Raw genomic sequence first — 20378 nt, 5'->3', positions numbered from 1 at the left:
CAAGTTGAGGCAGTGAGCTAATGCATGGCCGATGCAGTATAATGTGGATAAATGTGAGGTTATCCACTTTGGTAGCAAAAACAGGAAGGCAGATTATTATCTGAATGGCTATAAACTGAGAGAGGGGAATATGCAACGAAACCTGGGTGTTCTCGTACACCAGTTGCTGAAGGTAAGCATGCAGGTGCAACAGGCAGTAAAAAAGGCAAATGGTATGTTGGCCTTTGTAGTGAGACGATTCGAGTACAGAAGCAGGGATGTCTTGTTGCAATTATACAGGGCCTTGGTGAGCCCACATCTGGAATATTGTGTGCAGTTTTGGTCTCCTTATCTGAGGAAGAATGTTCTTGCTATAGAGGGAGTGCAGCGAAGGTTTACCAGACTGATTGCTGGGATGGCGGGACTGACATGTGAAGAGAGATTGCATCTGTTAGGATTGTATTCGCTGGAGTTCAGAAGAGTGAGAGGGGATCTCATAGAAACCTATAAAATTCTAACAGGACTTGACAGGGTAGATGCAGGAAGGATGTTCCCGATGGTGGGGGAGTCCAGAACCAGGGGTCATAGTCTAAGGATACAGGGTAAACCTTTCAGGACTGAGATGAGGAGAAATTTCTTCACCCAGAGAGTGGTGAGCCTGTGGAATTCGCTACCACAGAAAGCAGTTGAGGCCAAAACATTGAATGTTTTCAAAAAGGAGTTAGATGTAGCTCTTGGGTCGAAAGGGATCAAAGGGTATGGGGCGAAAGCTGGAACAGGCTACTGAGTTGGATGATCAGCCATGATCATAATGAATGGCAGAGCAGGCTCAAAGGGCTGAATGGCCTTCTCCTGCTCCTATTTTTTATGTTTCTATCTGTCCGTGACAGTATTGGGAAGAGGTGACCACTGCATAGTCCTACGTTGTGTTGTGTGGCACTACCATCATGCTAAATGGGATAGGTACAGAATGAATCTAGCAACTGAAACCTCGGCATTTATGAGGCACTGTGGGTCATCAACAGCAGCAGAATTCTATTTCACCACAATCTGTAACCTCATGGCCCGGCATATCCCTCATTCTAGCATTACCATCAAGCCAGGGGATCCACTCTGGTTCAATGACGAGTGTAGAAGAGCATGCAGGAGAAGCACCAGGCGTACCTAAAAATGAGGTGGCAATCTGGTGAAGCTACAACACAGGACTACATGCAAGCTAAATAGCAGAAGCTGCATGCTATAGACAGAGCTAAAAAATTCCACATTCGACGGTTCAGATTAAAGCTCCTCACTCCTACTACGTCCAGTCATGAATGGTGGTGAGCAATTAAACTACTCACAGGAGGAGGAGGCTCCATGAACATCCCCATCCTCAATGATGGCGAAGCCCAGCACGTGAATGGAAAAGACAAGGCTGAAGCTTTTGCAACCATCTTCAGCCAGAAGTGCCAAGTGGATGATCTTTCTCACTCTCCTACTGAAGCCCCACCATCACTGATCCCAATAGTCAGCCAATTCAGTTCTGTCCACACGATATTAAGAAATGGCTGAATGCACAGGATATAGCAAAGGCTATGTTCCCCAACAACATTCTGACTGCAAAAGAATTGAGTTCTGGAACTAGCCACATCTCTAACCAAGCTATTCCAGTATAGCTACAAAACCGGCATCTCCCCGACAAAGTGGAAAGTTGCCCATGTATGTCCAGTCCACAAAAGGCAGGACAAATCCAATCCAGCCAATTACAACCCCATCAGTCTGAATCATCAGCAAAATGACGGACGGTGTCATCGATACTGCTATCAAGTGGCACTACTTACCAATTATCTGCTCACCGACACTCAGTTTGGGTTCGGCCAGGATCGCGCGGCTCCAGACCTCATTACAGTCTTGCTTCAAACATAGAAAAAAGAGCTGAATTCCAGAGGTATGATGAGAATGACTGTCCTTGACATTTGACTGTATGTGACATCAAGGAGTCCTAGTAATTTTGAACTGAATGGGAATCGGAGAAAACTCTGCATTGGCTGGGATCATTCCTAAGCTTCTTCGACAGCGCTTTCCAAAGCCACTACCTCTACTGCCTAGAAGGACAAGGGCAGCAGGTGCATGGGAACACCACCACCTGCAAGTCACACATCATCCTGACTTGGAAATATATCACCGTTCCTTCACGGTCATTGGGTCAAAATCCTGGAACTCCCTAACAGCATTGTGTGTGTATCTTCATCATACAGATAGGAGTGCTTCAAGTAGGCGGTTCAGCACCACTTTCTCAAGGGCCATTATGGATGGGCAATAAATACTGGCCATGCCAATGACCCCCACATCCCATAAACAAATATTTAAAAAATGTAGTTGACAGACTGGACATAAAGTAGTTTCATCATCAGAATCTTCTTTATAAATTTTGTTGTTTGAAAGAGATTTCTGAAGCAAACTTGGCTAATAACTATATTTGTCCTGGGGTTAATTCCTTTCATGAGTTCTCTGAATTTATATATACCTTTTTAAACTAAAATAGAAAGAAAAGGGCATTAAACTTAATAACATAACAGTGTTGCATATATGGGGCCAAGGAATGGAAGTACACAAGTTCCATTTTCCCAACACAGTTGACTTGTTTTTAGCCAGATGCACAGGGGCACACTGATCGGAGACTATACACGTCCTTGTAAAGAGAAAAAAAATTAGATCGAGAGTTTCCACCAGGCTGCTCTTCCCTGTCTCCTGTTGAAGAGTCAACAGCATTATTGGCAGCAGCTTGTGAGCCAGTTAACCACCTCAACCTCTTTGCCACAGCAGCTGCACATTGGTGCACATGCCGATGGAGGAAACAATGGGAAAAAAGGTGTAACCCGTCAATAGAAAGAAAAACCTTTTTCATTTTAAAGGATACTGATAGCTAACTTCCTTTAAGTTCATTTAGAGGTTCACGTTGTTACAGTATTTTGCAGATTCTTATATAATGCTAATTTGCTACATGTTACCATCTGCAAAGTTACAATGGCAACAACAACTTGCATTTATATAACATCTTTAACGTAGTGAAATGTCCCAAGGCACTTCACAGGAGCATTATCACACAAAATTTGAGATTGAGCTACATAGGAGATATCAGGAGAGGTGACCAGAAGCTTTGTCAAAAAAGTAAGTTTTAAGGAGCATCTTAAAAGAGGAGAGAGAGGTGAAGTGGTTTAAGGAGAGAATTCCAGGCCTTGGGGCCTAATCAGCTGAAAGCACGGCTGCCGATGGAGGAGCCAGAGAAATTGGGGATGCCCAAGATATCAGAATTGGAGGAACGCAGAGTTCTTGGAGGGCTGGAAGTGGTTGCAAGGGTGGGGGGAGGGGGAACAGGGCACAAATTTGAACACAAGGATGGTAATTTTAAATTTGAGGTGGTGCTCGACAATATTTGACATTTTCTTGTGTGCAATATTTTAGATAGATAGATTCAAATTAGTTTTAACCAAACACATGTTTTGTGTTAATTTTAAGAAAGTGTTAATTCCTACATTTATAAAGTTGCCTGTGACTAATATAGTCTTCATATTATGGTTAACTTTGTTAATATAGGTAACTATCAAAAGGCATTGGAAACATACAAAGACATTCACCGGAAATTTCCCGAAAATGTTGAATGTAAGAGATGTTCTCAAAATCAGAAATTGTTGATAGACATTGGATCTGGTTTCCCTATTAACATTTCTTTAATGTGTTTAAAAACTTATGTGAATGCTTGTGAAACTTTCCTGTTGGCGGTTTTAGTGCGCCTAATTTTATAGTTGAAATCTTTTGTAGCTACAATAATAAATATAAATACATAAATTGTACATTTGATTCCCCATTTGTTAGCTTCCAACAAATCCATGTAATTTGTTTTAATGTAGAGTAGAACTGCATTGGGGGATGTTTTTTGCATAAATCAGGGAGATGATTGGCAGTGCATCTGTGAGACCCGTCTGATGACCCCAGCATGTGCCTGATCCAATTTCATAATCATTCATCATTTTATTATCAATAGCAAGCTGTCACCATTGTACAAATGCTTATAGGCAGCTCATCCATCAGTGGGAGGGGGTGGGGGCAGAAATACAGCCACTCCTCTTTGGAGCTGAGCTGGCGGAAGCAATCTGGGGAGTGGTTATGGGGGCATTTTTGTGGGCCAGAAGGGTATTCGTGCTCCTGGTAATATTTGGCAAAGTTGTTATTTTCCCTTTTTGGAGCAACCTGCACTGGTCCCTTAAAACCAAAGACTTGCAGATTGATAGGTAAATTGGCCATTAGCAATTGCCCCTAGTATAGGTAGGTGGTAGGGAAATATAGGGACAGGTGGGGATGTGGTAGGAATATGGAATTAGTGTAGGATTAGTATAAAATGGGTGGTTGATGGTCGGCACAGACTCGGTGGGCCGAAGGGCCTGTTTCAGTGCTGTATCTCTAAACTAAACTAAACTAAAACATAGGTGGTTTTGGCCATTCAGTTCTATTGAGCAGAGTCAACACTGCATCTGGGTCCTAAACGCATCTTAGAACCCCAATTTAAATATTTTAATGAAGCTTGTTTTAGGTGCACATGCTGGCTGCCTATATGAAGAAACACTTGAAAATTGCAACAGGTAGGCCTCCGGCACAGAATCAGTGCAAAGTTTTCCTTTTCAATTTTTGACTCATTACTGCACAATTCACACAGAAAAATGGGACTGTATCCAATGTTAAATACCCCATTGACTTTGTAATGAAACAGATGTGTCATCTGCATGTACGCATATCAGTAAATTTGCTCGTTTGTTTTAATATGGGATCTCAGAGGAAAGCCTACTAATTTGAGGAATTTTCTGCTGCTCTGTGAATTTTTTTGTCTGCTCTTTCCAGTGCAGCAATAAGGTGTGTTGATTTTGTTTGCCTTGAACTAATTCTTTGTTTAGGTCTGCGCTTTCTAGTTCGCCTTTGTACAGATATGGGACTGAAAGAGGTTCAGGAATATGCCACAAGACTTAAGAAAGTTGAAAAAATGAAAGAGTTAAGAGAACAGGTAAGGAAGGACTACATACCGTCAATGTAGTATGCCCTTTTTAAGTCACTTATGAGACCCAATTACTTGATTTTAATGTGCACTGTGTGGGAAAATGCCTGCTCTTACATAGTCAATGTGCAGAAAATCAAGTCTAATATACTTTGAGTGGTGCAAAGCCATAAAATGCATGCAACAGTAATAATCTAATGTAATATCTAATTAGCCATTGCATTTCACCTTCAATCAAGAGAAAATCCCTCTCCACTAGTGTGATATGTCTGCTTTTCACCAGCCTTTCTTATGAGTTCGACTACCAAGTTGTCACCATTTTTGACCTGTACCAGTTAGGAACAAGATTGATACTTCCCAGGTGCTACTGTTGCCTTTGGAGAAATAACTCTCAGATCCCTGCCTTACTTGATGCTGTGAATCTTATTCCAAGGAAAAAAACTGGCTCATAAACTCCTGACATCCAGGATATATGTTTACTAATCCCATACAAGAAGCAGGCTATGAAGTTCCTGTGGAGGTAGTCCACCCTCATGGGAGAGAATGGCTAAATCAGTTGATCAATAATTGGTGCAGGTGAATGGGTGCAAAGATGCATCTGCACCTGCAACAGCACTTTAAAGAGCAGAGCTGTCTCGTATTTTGTCATTTTCTCTTGGTGCTGTATCCTTGGCTCATTTCCTCCTCTACTACAGAACTATCACAGCACAGATTAGGGACAGAAGAAGAGACCACTAGATCTATCAAGCCAGCAAGACCTTTAATTCAAATCTCCTTTAGACCACTCAGTGGCTACTTTAGTTAAAGTATGGATCTGATTGTAGTGATGTTCAGCTGATGAGAAGGGTACTCGAAATGGGGTCATAAGCTGTGAAAGCAAGAGGAATTCTTTGTTGTCCAGGAGCCATCCCAACACTTCACTATCTATATTGAATAGAGGTGGGAGGCTAGACTGCTTCACACTAAAAACTTTTGGCAATGGCAGACAGAGCATTTTCTCCAAGTCTTTTTTTTTACAATGAAACGGCATTTATTTGCACTTTTATTTTTAAAACAGCGTGTGAAGTCTGGCAGAGATGGCAGTGCACGTGGGCGCAGAGAAGGCAGTGCTGGTAGTGGTAGGTGTACCAGAATATTTTTTTATTACTCTGAAAATGTATTTTGATTAAGTTAGTTTGTACAATTTTCTTTCCTTGAGCAGTCTGGAGAATCTTAATCCTTTCATCTGTTAGTTTTAAATCTGTGTGGTGATGAAATTTCTTTCTTTACTAACTACTGCAGAAAAGTAAATGTGAGCATAAAGTGATGAAATGTTGCAATTATTCATGCCTATTTTTCCACTAGAGAAGTTAGTGAAGACAGGAATTGCACCCTGAATCATCATCTATCGGTATAACATTGATTATTCTTTCAATTTTACCAAAAATATTACTTGTTTCTTAACCTTTTTATGTTGCTATATCTTACTGTTCTGCTCAAAGAGGGTGGCTGCTTTGCTGTTACATAATTTTAGTTGTTATTTTATAAGCCAACTTATTTTTCTTTAATTTATTTATTGGGCTAGTCTACCCTGAAAAGTCTTAGGGAAAAAAATCATTGTTCACGAGGTTTGGGAGCAAAAGAAAATAATTTGAGCAGATTAATGATCTGTTTTATGTTAATAGCTATCCTTGCAAATGGAAGCAGCAAAGGTTTAAAAAAGGAATTGCAGAAATTTGTAATTTAACCAAGTAAGTAGCATTGAACTATAACCTTGCAACAATAACCAAGATCACTAAATAAGAAATTCATGGGGCTGAATTTTACCAGGCCCCCGATGTCAGGGGTCGTGGTTGAAGGACCTGGAACATTCTACCGGGAGAGGCCCACCACAAGCCTCGACGCCAGGAAGGCCCCATCCCATTTTACTGGCAGCAGCGAGGCCTCGGGGTGGCCTGCTGCTGCGAGGAAAGAAAACCTTAATTTAAATTTGTTAATAAAGTTTAGTGAATGAATAATTACTTATCTTGCAGCAACGGCTGTCCCATGCCGATATTCCGGCCGGTGGCCAGAAGTCCCCTGCCTTCGGATCACCATTCGGAGATCCGAGGTGTAACACTGGTGGGGAGGGGGGGGGGGCGGGTAACATTTTCAAGGTTGGGGGGAGAGCGCAATAAAGAAATAGTGTGGTCATTGGGGGGCTGGGAGAGGGGCTACGATCTTTTATTAAATGTTTTCATCTCACTGTACTATCCATTCCTCTTTAAAAATGGTGATGACCTATAAGGGTTTGAAGCCTTTTAAAAATGATGCCGGCGCCTGTGTGGTGGCGCCGGACACCGTTGCTGGGGACAGAGTGCCCACCTCCTCTATGTTATTGGGGACGGGCGGTCCGCCCCCTCCATGTTAATGAGCTGCCATGCGAAATATCGCGGCAGCTCCATGGTGCACGTCTCATGCGTGCGCTGCATTGTCTTGGAAGCTCGACGGTGAGCTATAAAAAGTCAGCCCACGGAAACAATTATAGTTTCTGTAAATAACCATAATGATGTTCAAAAAAAAAGACTGTAAAGCCATTTTCTTGGATGAAGGTTTTAAAAGATGGGCCAAATGGCCTCCTTCTATGCTGTAAATGTCTCTCAAACTCTATAACATGGCAGCCAAACCGTAGTATAGAATCATAAAATGAAGCAGCATGAAGCAGCCATTCGGCCCATCATGCCAGCTCTTTGGTATAGCTGTCCAATTAAGCCCACTCGTGTGCTCTTTCACTATAGCTGTATAATTTTTTTCCCTTCAAGTATTTATACAATTCACTTTTGAATGTTACTATTGAATCTGAATCTTTAAGGCAGTGCATTCCAGAACACAACAAGGCTATGTAAAAAAAGTTTCCTCTTGTCGCCTCTGGTTCTTTTGCCAATCACCCTAAATCTGTGTAATTTGCAAGTGTACAGTTGCTTTAAAGGGAGTCCTGATTCAAGTAGATAAAATGGACTATAAATTTAGTGAATGCAATTTGGATCTAAAAGCTTAATAGGGATGTAGAATGATGGTGGTCTCAATTTTTCTATGACAAAGGGCTGCAAGAACAGTATAGTCAGTTGAGAAGGTGCTCGTTTTATATTCTTGACTAGCATAATTGTGTATCTCTTTTACAGGCTTCATTTACCAATATATTTGGTTTGTCCCTTTAAAGCCAAGGTTTTGTTTTACATCTGTTTGCTTCATTGTTTTCAGCCATGATCTAGTTGAATGGTGGAGCAGGCTCGAGGGGCTGAATGGCCTACTCCTGCTCCTATGTTCCTACTCTGCTATTACCAGTACCTGTTGAGTTCTTTGACGTAATGGAGAGAGTGGATGAGGGTAGTGCAGTTGATGTTGTGGTTGTTTACTTTGAAAAGTGTTTGACAAAGGACCAGATAATGGAAGTCCATGGGATTAATTGGGTAGTGGCAGTGTGGATATGAAATTGACAAAGGACGGGAAGCAGAGAGTGGTTTGTTTTTCAGACTGGAGGGAAGTTTACAGTGGTTTCCCCAGGGTATTAGCACTACTGCTCTTTGTAATAAATATTAATAACCAGGGCTTGGGTATATAGAGCATAATTTCAAAGTTTGCAGATGACATGAAACTCAAATTTAGTAAACAATGAGGAGGATAGTCTCAGACTGGTGTAATGGGCAGACAGGTGGCAGATGAAATCTAATGCAAATAAGTGTGAAGTAATTAATTTTTGTAGCAAGAATAAGGAGAGGGAATATAAACTAAATGATAAAATTTTAAAGCGGGTGCAGGAACAGAGAGACAAATCTTTAAAGGTGGCAGGACAGGTTGAGAAGGCTGTTTAGAAAGCATATGGGATCCTTGGCTTTATTAATAGAGGCATAGAGTACAAAAGAAAGGAAGTTCTGCTCAACCTTTGTAACATGAATAGTCCTCAGCTGGGCACCACACTTTAGGAAGATGTCAAGGCTTTAGAAAGCATGCAGGGGAGATTTACTGAAATAGGACCAGGGAATGAGAGACTTCAGTTATATGGCGAGACTGAGAGTTGAAATTTCAGGCCCCACCGAGGGTGGGAATGCCCCGGCCAGTATGCTGGTTTCCTGACCCAGTTCCCACTGACAGACATTTTTTCCAAGGCAGGTTCGAGGCCAAATGGGCTACCCACCCACCATGAGGCGGGCAGCCAATTAGTCTCTTTAAGAGCTTTGTTAAGCAGACTTAAAGGAGGCTGACTGGGATTATCCTAGAGGCCTTCCCTGCCTGCCTGGGAGCGGGTGCAGATATAGACTGTCCTCTACACTAGAACACAAGAACTAGGAGCAGGAGTAGACCATTATGGCCCATCGCACCTGCTCTGCCATTCAGTACGATTATGGCTGATCTTAGGCTTCAACTCCACTTTCCCGCCCGCTCGCCATATCCCTTGATTCCCTGAGAGACCAAAAATCTGTTTATCCCAGCCTTAAATGTATTCAACGATGCAGCATCCATAACCTTGTGGGGTAGAGAATTCCAAAGATTCACAACCCTTTGAGTGAAGTAATTTCTCCTCATCTCAGTCGTGAATGATCGGCCCCTTATCCTGGGACTGTGCCCCCATGTTTTAGATTCCTCAACCCATTTCCAATTACTTCCTGCAGTGGAAATCAACAACAACAACAACTTGCATTTATACAGTGCCTTTGATGGAGTAAACCATCCTCAGGCGGTTCACAGGAGTGATTATAAAACAAAATTTGACACCGAGCCACATAAGGAAATATTAGGATAGGCGATGAAAAGCTTGGTCAAAGAAATAGCTTTTAAGGAGTGCCTGAAAGGAGGGGGGGAGAGAGAGAGAGAGAGAGGCAGAGGGGTTTCGGGAGGGAATTCCAGAGCTTTAGGTCCCGGCAGCTGAAGATACGGCCACCAATGGTGTAGCGATTAAAATTGGAGACAAGAGACATACACAGATTTAAGCAATTCAAATAAACAACATGCAGTCATACAAAATTTGCCTTAATTGCACTCTGATTCACAACAAAGGTATGTGCATCATCGAATTCCAACCCACACAAAGCAAGGTTAAACACAAAAGAGTAACAAGACATATAAACAGAACATGCTGTAAAATGTAGAGGGATTCTTGCCCCACCCCGTGCCCCATAGTGGTGGGCTGACTACTGTATCTTTTTTATTTAAAGTTTTAAAAAAGGTTGGTGAAAGGGCGCCTCCATCTTGAAGCGCCCTTCTAAATTACTTACCCTCTATTGCAGGTTGCTGCTCCTCTCAAGTTGGAAGGCCTCTGATTGGCCTTCCAGCTTTGAGAGTCCATCCGCTGCCCATAATTGGTCAGGGAACCTGTCTCCATGCCAATTAAGGGGGTGCCTCTGTGAAGATCCCAAAGAGTGACAGTTTCCCCCAGGGGCAGGTTCGGGACACAGAAACAGTCCCAACTCCTGTTTCCCACCTCCAAAGTGAAAATTCAGTCCTGAGAATCTGGGGTTGTTCTGCTATAGCAGAGATGGTTAAGAGGAGATTTAATAGGAGTGTTCAAAATCACAAAGGGTTTTGATAAATAAGAAGAAACTGTTTCCAATGGCAAAAGGGTCAATAACCACAGGACATGGATTTAAGGTGACTGGTAAATGAACTAGAGGCAACATGAGGAAACTTTTTTTGTTACACAGTGAATGTTGTGATCTGGAATGCACTTCCTGAAAGGGTGGTGGAAGCAAATTCAATTATAACTCTCAAAAGGAAATTACATAAATAATTGAAGGGAAAACATTTGTGGGGCTCAGGGGTATGAGCAGGGGAGTAGGACTAGTTGGATAGCTCTTCCAAAGAGCTGGCAGATGTAGAGGGGATTTACCAGAATAGTTCCAGGGATGAGGGAACTTAGCTACCAGGTTAGGTTGGAGAAGCTGGGGTTGTTCTCCTTGATGCAAAGGAGGTTAAGAAGATTTGATAGTGATGTAGACGATTGTGACAGGTTTAGATAAATTAGACAAAGAAAAGCTGTTCCCGTTGAGTGATGGTACAAGGACTAGGGGACACAGATTGAAGGTTTTGGGTAAGAGATACAGGGGGCATGTGAGGAAGAACTTTTTCATGTAGCAAGTGACAATGACCAGGAATTCGCTGCCTATGAGGGTGGTGGAAGCAGAGACGATGAATAATTTCAAAAGGAAATTGGATGGGATGGGCACTTAAGGGAAATAAACTTGCAGGGCTAAGGGGATAGAGCAATGGAATGGAATTGACTGGTTTGATCTACAGAAAGCAGGTATGTTCTCGATGGCTCCTTTTGTGCTGCATCATTCTATGATTCGATGGTATGGTTTTGGAATGTTGAATTCAACTAACTGAGCTCTGTGTGCATTTTTCTCCTCAAAATGTAAAGATGCATATAATGATTAAAAAGCAGATCTGGTTACTTGACTATTTTATCAAAGATCTTAGTGAGATGCAGAACATGTAACTTGAGATTTAATTAATTAAAATCATAAAGTAGAATTTTACAGCTTAGAAGGAGGCTATGAAATCCATCATTGATTTCTTTATCACCAAAACTGAGGCGACTCCTCTGGGTCCACTTCTTCCATCCATTCTGTCCTTGCTGACCACACCCAAACCACTTTTCCCCATCCCTGGTGTGGCCTCTCAACACCCTAGAGTATCTTCTATTTCTGTTTAGCTTCCACCAGACATTTCTTTGCCATGAGACCCAGGCTGGAATTTTGTCCTGGCAACGGGTGTCTTGATCACCAGCAAAAGTGTTGACAAGAGCCCCACATTGTCTCCTTTGGAAAAGGCCTGCCAGAAGTGCCAATTAGGCACTTAAGTGGACAACAGCGGGCCTTCCCTGGGATCAAGGACCCCCACGACAGAAGACTCGCCTGCTGACAGCTGCCAGCCAATCAGAGGCTGGCAGCTCTTTAACTGAGCAGCACCACGGCAGAGACGGTGGCTGCTGCCGGTAGACCAGCGACCCAAGGCGCTGGAACCAGGCCACTGATAAGTCAGGGTGAGAGGGGTTTCGCGGGATGGGAATCGTGGGGGTGAGGGTTGTAGGGAGGTTGGTAGCAAGGGCACGGCAGTGGCTCTCTGCGGGCCTCCCCTTTCCCGATGCTGGGTCCTTCGTTAAGGTGCCTTTTAACGATGGACACCCCACCCCCCAAAGCCCGCAAACAACCCGCATGGGTTTGCTTGGCGTGCTCCCGTGCAGCAAAAGGCCCGCCCACTGCTGGGCTAATTCCGCCGGCGGCAGGATGAGGCCCTTAATTGAGCATTAATTGCCGACTTAAGGGCCTCAATTAGCAGCGGGGTGGAAAGGACATTCACAGGCCTACCCATCCCGGACTCAATTTGGGTGGAGGCAAGAAGGTGGTGGGGTCCCTCCCCTCGCACCATCCTGCCCGATTATATTCTTTCCCAGCCTCCAAATTTTCCCCCTAGTTCCTACTCCTTTGACTCTCCTGAATCAGCTCCAGATCACTCAGCCACTTGTCCTTGGCCCAATGGTCATCAACTCTATCTGCTGCTCTGTTTCTGTAGGCATTGTAACCCATGATTGAAAACCTCTGCTTAGAAAGTCTCCCTTTGTTGTATGACACCTTGGATAAATGTCAGAGACCAGGATGAAGAGTGTTAATCAGGGACATTTCAGCAAGTCTGATTGATTCTTCAAAGAGAACTGTTAGTGTAATATTGCTGTGTATTTTTATTGTAATTGTGTGAAATAATAGCTTTTTTGTTTAAGAACAACAATACTGTTGTTTTTAACCATGATGTTTTAGAATAGCTAATCAATGTCTGAGTCATTTGGAATGAAGCTTTTGTGGGAACAAATCAGATAGCGTGTAAATGCCCATGTGGGAAGTGCTGAGGCTGGATGTATGAAAGGGGTCTGTAGATGTGTAACTTGATTGACTGCTACAGTCAAATAGCATCAGAAAGTGAAAAGAATATGCTAGTGAATAGTCATTGATGTTTCCAGTGCTAATTGCAATGACATCAGCAGCATTGGGGCACCATCTGCTCAGACAAGTGTAATAAAGTTCATGTGAAAGTAGAGAGGGAGTTGCAGCAGATACTGTAACATAGCAATGATAAGAAATGTTATAATGGGAAAGGTTATCCATCTGGGCAGAGAGCCACATTAAACCCTCTACAGAAGAAAGAAAACCTTTATTGGTGTTGTTCCCAGGACAGATAATCATTGTATCCTGTTGGTAAGGTTTCCATTAGTGGGATTGTAGTGCAGTATCCTCTTATTGCTATGGTCATGCTGCTGTTTTGCTGGAATTTTTGGTCTATCATACATTAATAAAGATTAAATTGATTTTAAAATATGCATGTGTAGTTGTGTCTGTTTTGACAGGCCTGAACACAAATTATACTCAGAGACATAGTATATCATTTGGCTAGCACCCTTAATCCCTCCAATCCTGTCTAGCTACTATCCCTTTTCCAGCCTTCCTTTCTTCCCTAAGATTTTGGAATGCATCATCGTCGCCCAACTGCATACTGGCCAATCGCTAGTCAAATACCTTCAGTTAGCCTTCTGTCCTGCTCATAGCACTGAGAACACATTTGTCAAAGTCACCGATAGATTCCTGACTACAATTACTGTGATTTGTCTTCTTTGCTTCTGTGTAGATCTTGAGAAGCGTCCTATTCCAAAGCCTCTCCTCCATGGCACAGTTTTTTCATGATTCTGACCTTATTTAGCATATAATCTCCTACACTGGGTTCTCTTCCCATGCTCCCGACACAGTTACTTATGGTATGCACAGAGATTCTATCTTTGACTCATTTCTATTTCTCATTTATATGTTGCCCTTCAGTCTTAGTAAAGGATCAGCTTTCACCTGTATGCCCATAATACCCAGCATTACCTCTTTAATATGATCTTTAATTATGTGACTGTAACCAGGCTGTTTGACTTTTTCTTTAATATGAATCCATTGATTGTTTGCAGCTCCACAGTGGCAAGACTGAAGCCATTCTATTCAGCCTCCATCAGATACTCCTGCTCTGGCTTCTGATCTTATTTTCCATTCTCGGATACCTGCTGAAGATCATTTCAATCTCTGAGCTGAGTTTTTTTATTTATTCGTGGATGTGAGAATCACTGGCAAGGCCAGTGTTTATTGTCCATCCCTATTTGCCCCTGAGGAGGTGGTGGTGAGCCATCTTCTTGTACTGCTGCAGTCCACGTGGTATAAGTACACTCACAGTGCTGTTAGGGAGAGAGTTCCAGGATTTTGACCCAGCGACAGTGAAGTAGCAACAATATAGTTGCAAATCAAGATGGTGTGTAACTTGGAGGGGAACTTGCAGGAAATGGTGTTCCCATGCATCTGCTGCCCTTGTTCTTCTAGGTGATAGATGTCACGGGTTTGGAAGTTGCTGTCGAAGGAGCCTTAGCAAGCTGCTGCAGTGCATCTTCTAGAGCTTCTTTAGTGTTGCTGGAGCTGCACTCATCCAGGCAAGTTCAGAGTATTCCATCACACTCCTGACTTGTGCCTTGTAGGTGGTGGACAGGTTTTGTGTAGTCAGGAGGTGAGTTACTCGCCGCAGAACTCCGTGACTCTAACCTGCTCTTGTAGCCACAGTATTTGTATGGCTGGCCCATTTAAGTTTCTGGTCAGTGGTGATCCCCCAGGATGTTAATGGTGGGAGATTCAGCGATGGTAATGCCATTGAAGATCAATGGGAGATGATTTAGACTCTCTCTTGTTTGAATTGGTCATTGTCTGGCACTTGTGCGGCAAGAAATGTTACTTGCCACTTGTCAGTCCAAGCTTGAATGTTGCCCAGGTCTTGCTGCATGCGGGCACGGACTGGTTCAGTATCTGAAGAGTTGCAAATGGTACTGAACACTGCAGTCATCAGCGAACATCGCCACTCTGACCTTATGTTGGAGGAAGGTCATTGATGAAGCAGCTGAAGATGGTTGGGCCGAGGACAGTACCCTGAGGAACTCCTGGAGCAATATCCTGGGGCTGAGATGATTAGCCTGCAACAACAACAACCATCTTCCTTTGTACTAGGGATGACAGCAACCACTGAAGAGTTCTTCTTTCACCCCCCCCCCCCCCCCCCCCACCACTTCCCATTGACTTCAATTTCGCTGAGGCTGCTTGATGTTATACTCGATCAAATGCTACCTTGATGTCAAGGGCAGACACTCTCACCTCACCTCTTGAATTCAGCTATTTTGTCCATGAACCAAATGGCCCTGCTGGAATTCAAACTGAGCATTGGTGACCAGGTTATTGCTGAGTAAGTGCTGCTTGATAGCACTATCAAACCTTCCATCACTTTGCTGATTATTGAGAGTAGACGAATGGGACCATTATTGACTGGATTAGATTTGTCCTGCCTTTTGTGGACAGCCTCAAACCCCATATCCAGTCCAGCACCAAGAATGTTTACTTTCTCCTCTGAAACATTTCCTGTCATTATCTCTAACTCACCCCTACTGTCACTTAAAGCATCATTCATTTCTTTGTTATCTCCAGACTCAATTTTGCTCCTCCTTGATTGACTCCCAAACCTCATCCTACATAAATTCAAACTCAATGAGAAATTCCATGCCTACATACTCTCTTGCACCAAATCCCAGTTTCCTTTCCAGTCTCCACTGGCTCCCATCCCTTAGTGCATTGATTTCAAAATCCTCATTTTCAAACCCTTCCACAAGCTGTACCTCTTCAGTCTTCTTTACCAATAGGTCTCTTCCATTTCTGCTCTGTTACACATTTCCTCTATCTCTACTCAACTATTTGTGGCAGAGCTTTCGGCCAATTTGCCAACACTTTGGAACTCCCTCCCTGAAACCCTCTACTGCGCTACATCTTTTTTTACATTGAAAAGCTTCCTTAAAACCTATCTCTTTGGCGCTACCTTCCCATCCTCTCACTCAATTCCTACTTATACTTTCTACTCTTTCCCCAACTTAGAATATTTTGTAATTTTAAAAATGCGATATAAATCTAAATTGTTGTGTTTTGTCAGTTAATGTGAACTGTTACTTGGCTGCAAATCATTAACACAGAAAGATAAGAGACCCAAGAATTGAAAATCATCCTATGTTACCTCAGTGATCCAAGTTTAGATTCCTCTTCAGATAAAAGAATGGTCACAAGTTTATTTGTTCAGAATACCTTGAGAATCATTATCTGAATTCCTCTGCAATACTAACATCACTAAATGTGTCTAATCCCTGTAAGCAGGATCAAATATTAGCAGGAAATTCCCTACAAGTTACAAATTTATCATTCAGTACTCAAATGTAGGATGCAAAAAAGTGCAGATTCATTACATTTTGGTACAAGGAGTAAAATGATGAGTAATTAGAAAAAATCAGCAACAATATTGCAATAAGTGCCTCTGCACTTTTCAATCTCATATTTGACTCGGGCATGACTACAAGAACAACTTGTATTTATATAGCACCTTTAACATAATCAAAAGTCCCAAGGCACTTCACAGGAGCATTATAAAACAAAATATGACACCGGGCCACAGAAGGAGATATTAGGGCAGATGACCAAAAGCTTGGTCAAAGAGGTAGATTTTAAGGAGTGTCTTAAAGAAGGAAAGAAAGGTAGAAATGTGGAGAGGTTTAGGGAGGGAGCTTCCAGAGCTTAGGGCCTAGGCACAGCCACCAATGGTGGAGCAGTTAAACCGGGGATTCTCAAGAGGCCAGAATTAGATAAGCGCAGATATCTTGGAGGGTTTTGGAGCTGGAGGAGATTACAGAGATAGAGAGGGGCGAAGCGGTGGAGGGATTTGAAAGCAAGGATGTGAATTTTAAAATCAAGACGTTATTTGACTAGGCGCCAATGTAGGTCAGCGAGCACAGGGGTGATAAGTGAACAGGACTTGGTGTGAGTTAAGACACAGGCAGCAGCATTTTGGATGACCTCAAGTTTATAGAGGGTAGAGTTTGGGAGACCAGCAAGATATGCATTGGAGTAGTCATGACTAGAGGTAGCAAAGGCATGAATGAGGGTTTCAGCAGCAGATGAGTTGAGACAGGGCGAAGTCAGGTGATGTCACGGAGGTGAAAATAGTCTTAGTGATGGCGCGAACATGTGGTTGGAATGTGCTCAGGGTCAAATGTGACACCAAAGTTGCGAACAGACTACCTATGTGGGTTGGCAAATAGGCAGCTAAATAAGTATTGATCATGAACTTGCATTCTATAAATATTGATGTCATACGGATCAACCAGCCCTGACACTGCCATTGTATCTTCTGACAAACTACGTATCCAGGATTGGTGGAGCATTAATTAGGTATGGATAATTTATAACTTTGTCACTCATACTCTGGTAATGTTTGTCCAAATCTGATTTTGCTTTGTAAAATCATGAAGGTCAGATTTGTGATACATCTGCCTTTTGTTATGGTTGTTTTCGCTGCAGTCAAGGTGATTGGTTGGGTAAGTAACAGCTGTTAGTGCATTTAAATAGCTTTAAAAAAAAAGGGAAAGTTTTTTTTTAAAAAGCCTCAAAACCTACCGTATAAGTGATAAGGTGAGTACTACTAAAGTGTGTTTTTTTAAAAAATTAGTGTAATTTATTAAGAACTATAGTTTATTAGGTAGTGTTTGGAGTAGAACAAGGCCCCTACTGTAATTAGTATTTTTTATAGAGAGTAACTAATTAATCTAAAGGTAAGTCATGGCAGGAGAGCTCGCACGCGTGTTGTACTCCTCCTGCGCTATGTGAGAAATCAGGGACGCTTCCAGTGCCCCTGACGACCATGTGTGCAGGAAGTGTATCCATCTGCAGCTACTGGCTACCCGCATTACGGAGCTGGAGCTGCGGGTGGATTCACTGTAGAGCATCCGCAATGCTGAGGATGTCATGGATAGCACGTTTAGCGAGGTGGTCACACCGAGGTGATGGCTACACAGGCAGAAAAGGGATGGGTGACCACCAGGTGGAGTTGTAGGTGCAGGCAGGTAGTGCAGGAGTCCCCTGTGGCCATCCCCCTCTCAAACAGATTTATCACTTTGAATACTGTTGGGGGGGATGGCCTCCCAAAGGAAAGCAGCAACAGCCAAGTTCGTGGCTCCACGGATGGCTCTGCTGCACAGCGGGGGGGGTGGGTGGGGAAAGACTGGGAGAGCCATAGTGATAGGAGATTCAATTGTAAGGAGAGCAGACAGGCGTCGTGGCCGCAAACAAGACTCCAGGATGGTATGTTGCCTTCCTGGTGCTAAAGTCGAGGATATCTCAGAGCGGCTGCAGGACATTCTGAAAGGGGAGGGTGAACAGCCAGTGGTCGTGGTACATGTCGGTACCAATGACATAGGTAGAAAAAGGGATGAGGTCCTGCAAGATGAATTTAAGGAGTTAGGAGCTAAATTAAAAAGCAAGACCTCAAAGGTGGTAATCTCAGGATTACTTCCTGTGCCACGTGTTAGTGAGTATAGGAACAGAAGAATAGACCAGATGAATGCGTGGCTGGAGAAATGGTGCAAGAGGGGAGGGATTTAGATGCCTGGGACATTGGGACCGGTTCTGGGGAAGGTGGGACCTGTACAAGCAGTACAATCCTCCCCAACAGCACTAGCAAACGCCCCCGCGAGGTCATTGGTTCCATTCCAGCCTGGGTGTAACCCGTCCCTCTTGTACAGGTCCCACCTTCCCCAGAACCGGTCCCAATGTCCTCGCGGGGGTGTTTGCTAGTGCTGTTGGGGAGGATTTAAACTCGAGTGGCAGGGGGATGGGAACCTGAGTGGGGAGACTGAGGAGGAGGAAATAAGGATAGAAAAGAAAGACAGGAAACAAGCAGGCAAAAGTGGAAGGCATAGAAATCAAGGGCAAGAAACAAATAGGGCCTGGTGTGAAATAATATGAAGATGACTAAGAATGTTAAGAAGGCAAACCTAAAGTCATTGTGTCTCAATGCACGGAGTATTCGTAATAAGGTAGGCGAATTAGCCATGCAAATAGATGTAAATGGATATGATATAGTTGTGATTACGGAGACATGGCCGCAGGGTGACCAAGGATGGGAACTGAACATCCAAGGGTATTCAATATTTAGGAAGGACAGGCAAAAACGGAAAGGAGGTGGAGTAGCATTGTTAGTAAAAGAGGAAATCAATACAATGGCGAGGAAGGATATTAGCTCAGAGAATCCTGATGTGGAATCTGTATGGGTGGAGCTAAGAAACAACAAGGGGCAGAAAACGTTGGTGGGGGTTGTATATAGACCCCCAAACAGCAGTGGTGATGTAGAGGATGGCATTAAACAGGAAATTGGAGACGCATGCAATAAGGGTGCAACTGATTATGGGTGATTTTAATCTACATATAGATTGGGCAAACCAAATTAGCAATAATACTGTAGAGGAGGAATTCCTGGAGTGCGTATATTGGTTTTTTGGACCTATACATTGAGGAACCAACTAGAGAACAGGCCATCCTAGACTGGGTATTATGTAATGAGAAAGAATTAGTTAACAATCTTGTGTGGGGTCCCTTGGGGAAGAGTGACAATAACATGATAGAATTCTTCATTAAGATGGAGAGTGAGAGAGTTGATCCAGAGACTAGGGTCCTGAATCTAAATAAAGGAAACTATGAAGGTATGAGGTGCAAGTTGGCGATGATAGATTGGGGAACGTTACTTAGAGGGTTGACAGTGGATAGGCAATGGCTAGCATTTAAAGAGCGCATGGATGAATTACAACAATTTTTCATTCCCGACTGGCGCAAAAATAAAACAGGAAGGGTGGCTCAACCGTGGCTTACAAAAGAAATTAGGGATAGTATTAGATCCAAGGAGGAGAAATATAAAATGGCCAGAACAAACAGCAAACCTGAAGATTGGGAGCAGTTTAGAATTCAGCAAAGGAGGACAAAGGGATTGATTAAGAAGGGGAAAATAGAGTATGAGAGTAAGCTTGCAGAGAACATAAAAACTGACTGTAAAAGCTTCTATTGATATGTGAAGAGAAAAAGATTAGTGAAGACAAATGTGGGTCCCTTACAGTCAGAAATGGGGGAATTTATAATGGAGAACAAAGAAATGACAGACCAATTAAACACACACTTTGGTTCTGTCTTCACAAAGGAGGACGCAAATTACCTCCCAGAAATGTTGGGGAACATAGGGTCTAGTGAGAAGGAGGAACTGTATGAAATCAGTATTAGTAGGGAAATGGTGTTAGGGAAATTGATGGGATTGAAGGCCGATAAATCCCCCAAGCCTGATAATCTACATCCCAGAGTACTTAAGGAAGTGGCCCTAGAGATAGTAGGTGCATTGCTGGTCATTTTCTAAATTCTATAGACTCTGGAACAGTTCCAATGGATTGGAGGGTAGCTAATGTAACCCCACTATTTAAAAAAGGAGGCAGAGAGAAAATAGG

The 20378-nt window shown here is 43.0% G+C and overlaps 1 protein-coding gene across 7 annotated transcripts in view; it reads left to right on the top strand.

Annotated features, from left to right (window-relative positions):
- Nucleotides 1-20378, top strand: part of ift88 (intraflagellar transport 88 homolog) — a 171149-nt gene that overhangs the window by 134030 nt on the left and 16741 nt on the right. For all 7 annotated transcript variants that reach the window (XM_068033663.1, XM_068033661.1, XM_068033665.1 and 4 more), the window contains 3 exons: nt 3556-3621; nt 4908-5014; nt 6063-6123. In XM_068033663.1, coding sequence (XP_067889764.1) covers nt 3556-3621; nt 4908-5014; nt 6063-6123 — 234 coding nt within the window. The remainder of the gene's footprint in view (nt 1-3555; nt 3622-4907; nt 5015-6062; nt 6124-20378) is intronic.

The sequence above is a fragment of the Heterodontus francisci genome, chromosome 6 (assembly GCF_036365525.1).
Source record: "Heterodontus francisci isolate sHetFra1 chromosome 6, sHetFra1.hap1, whole genome shotgun sequence".
Lineage (NCBI taxonomy): Eukaryota > Metazoa > Chordata > Chondrichthyes > Heterodontiformes > Heterodontidae > Heterodontus > Heterodontus francisci.
This window is presented reverse-complemented; position numbering and strand designations above follow the sequence as displayed.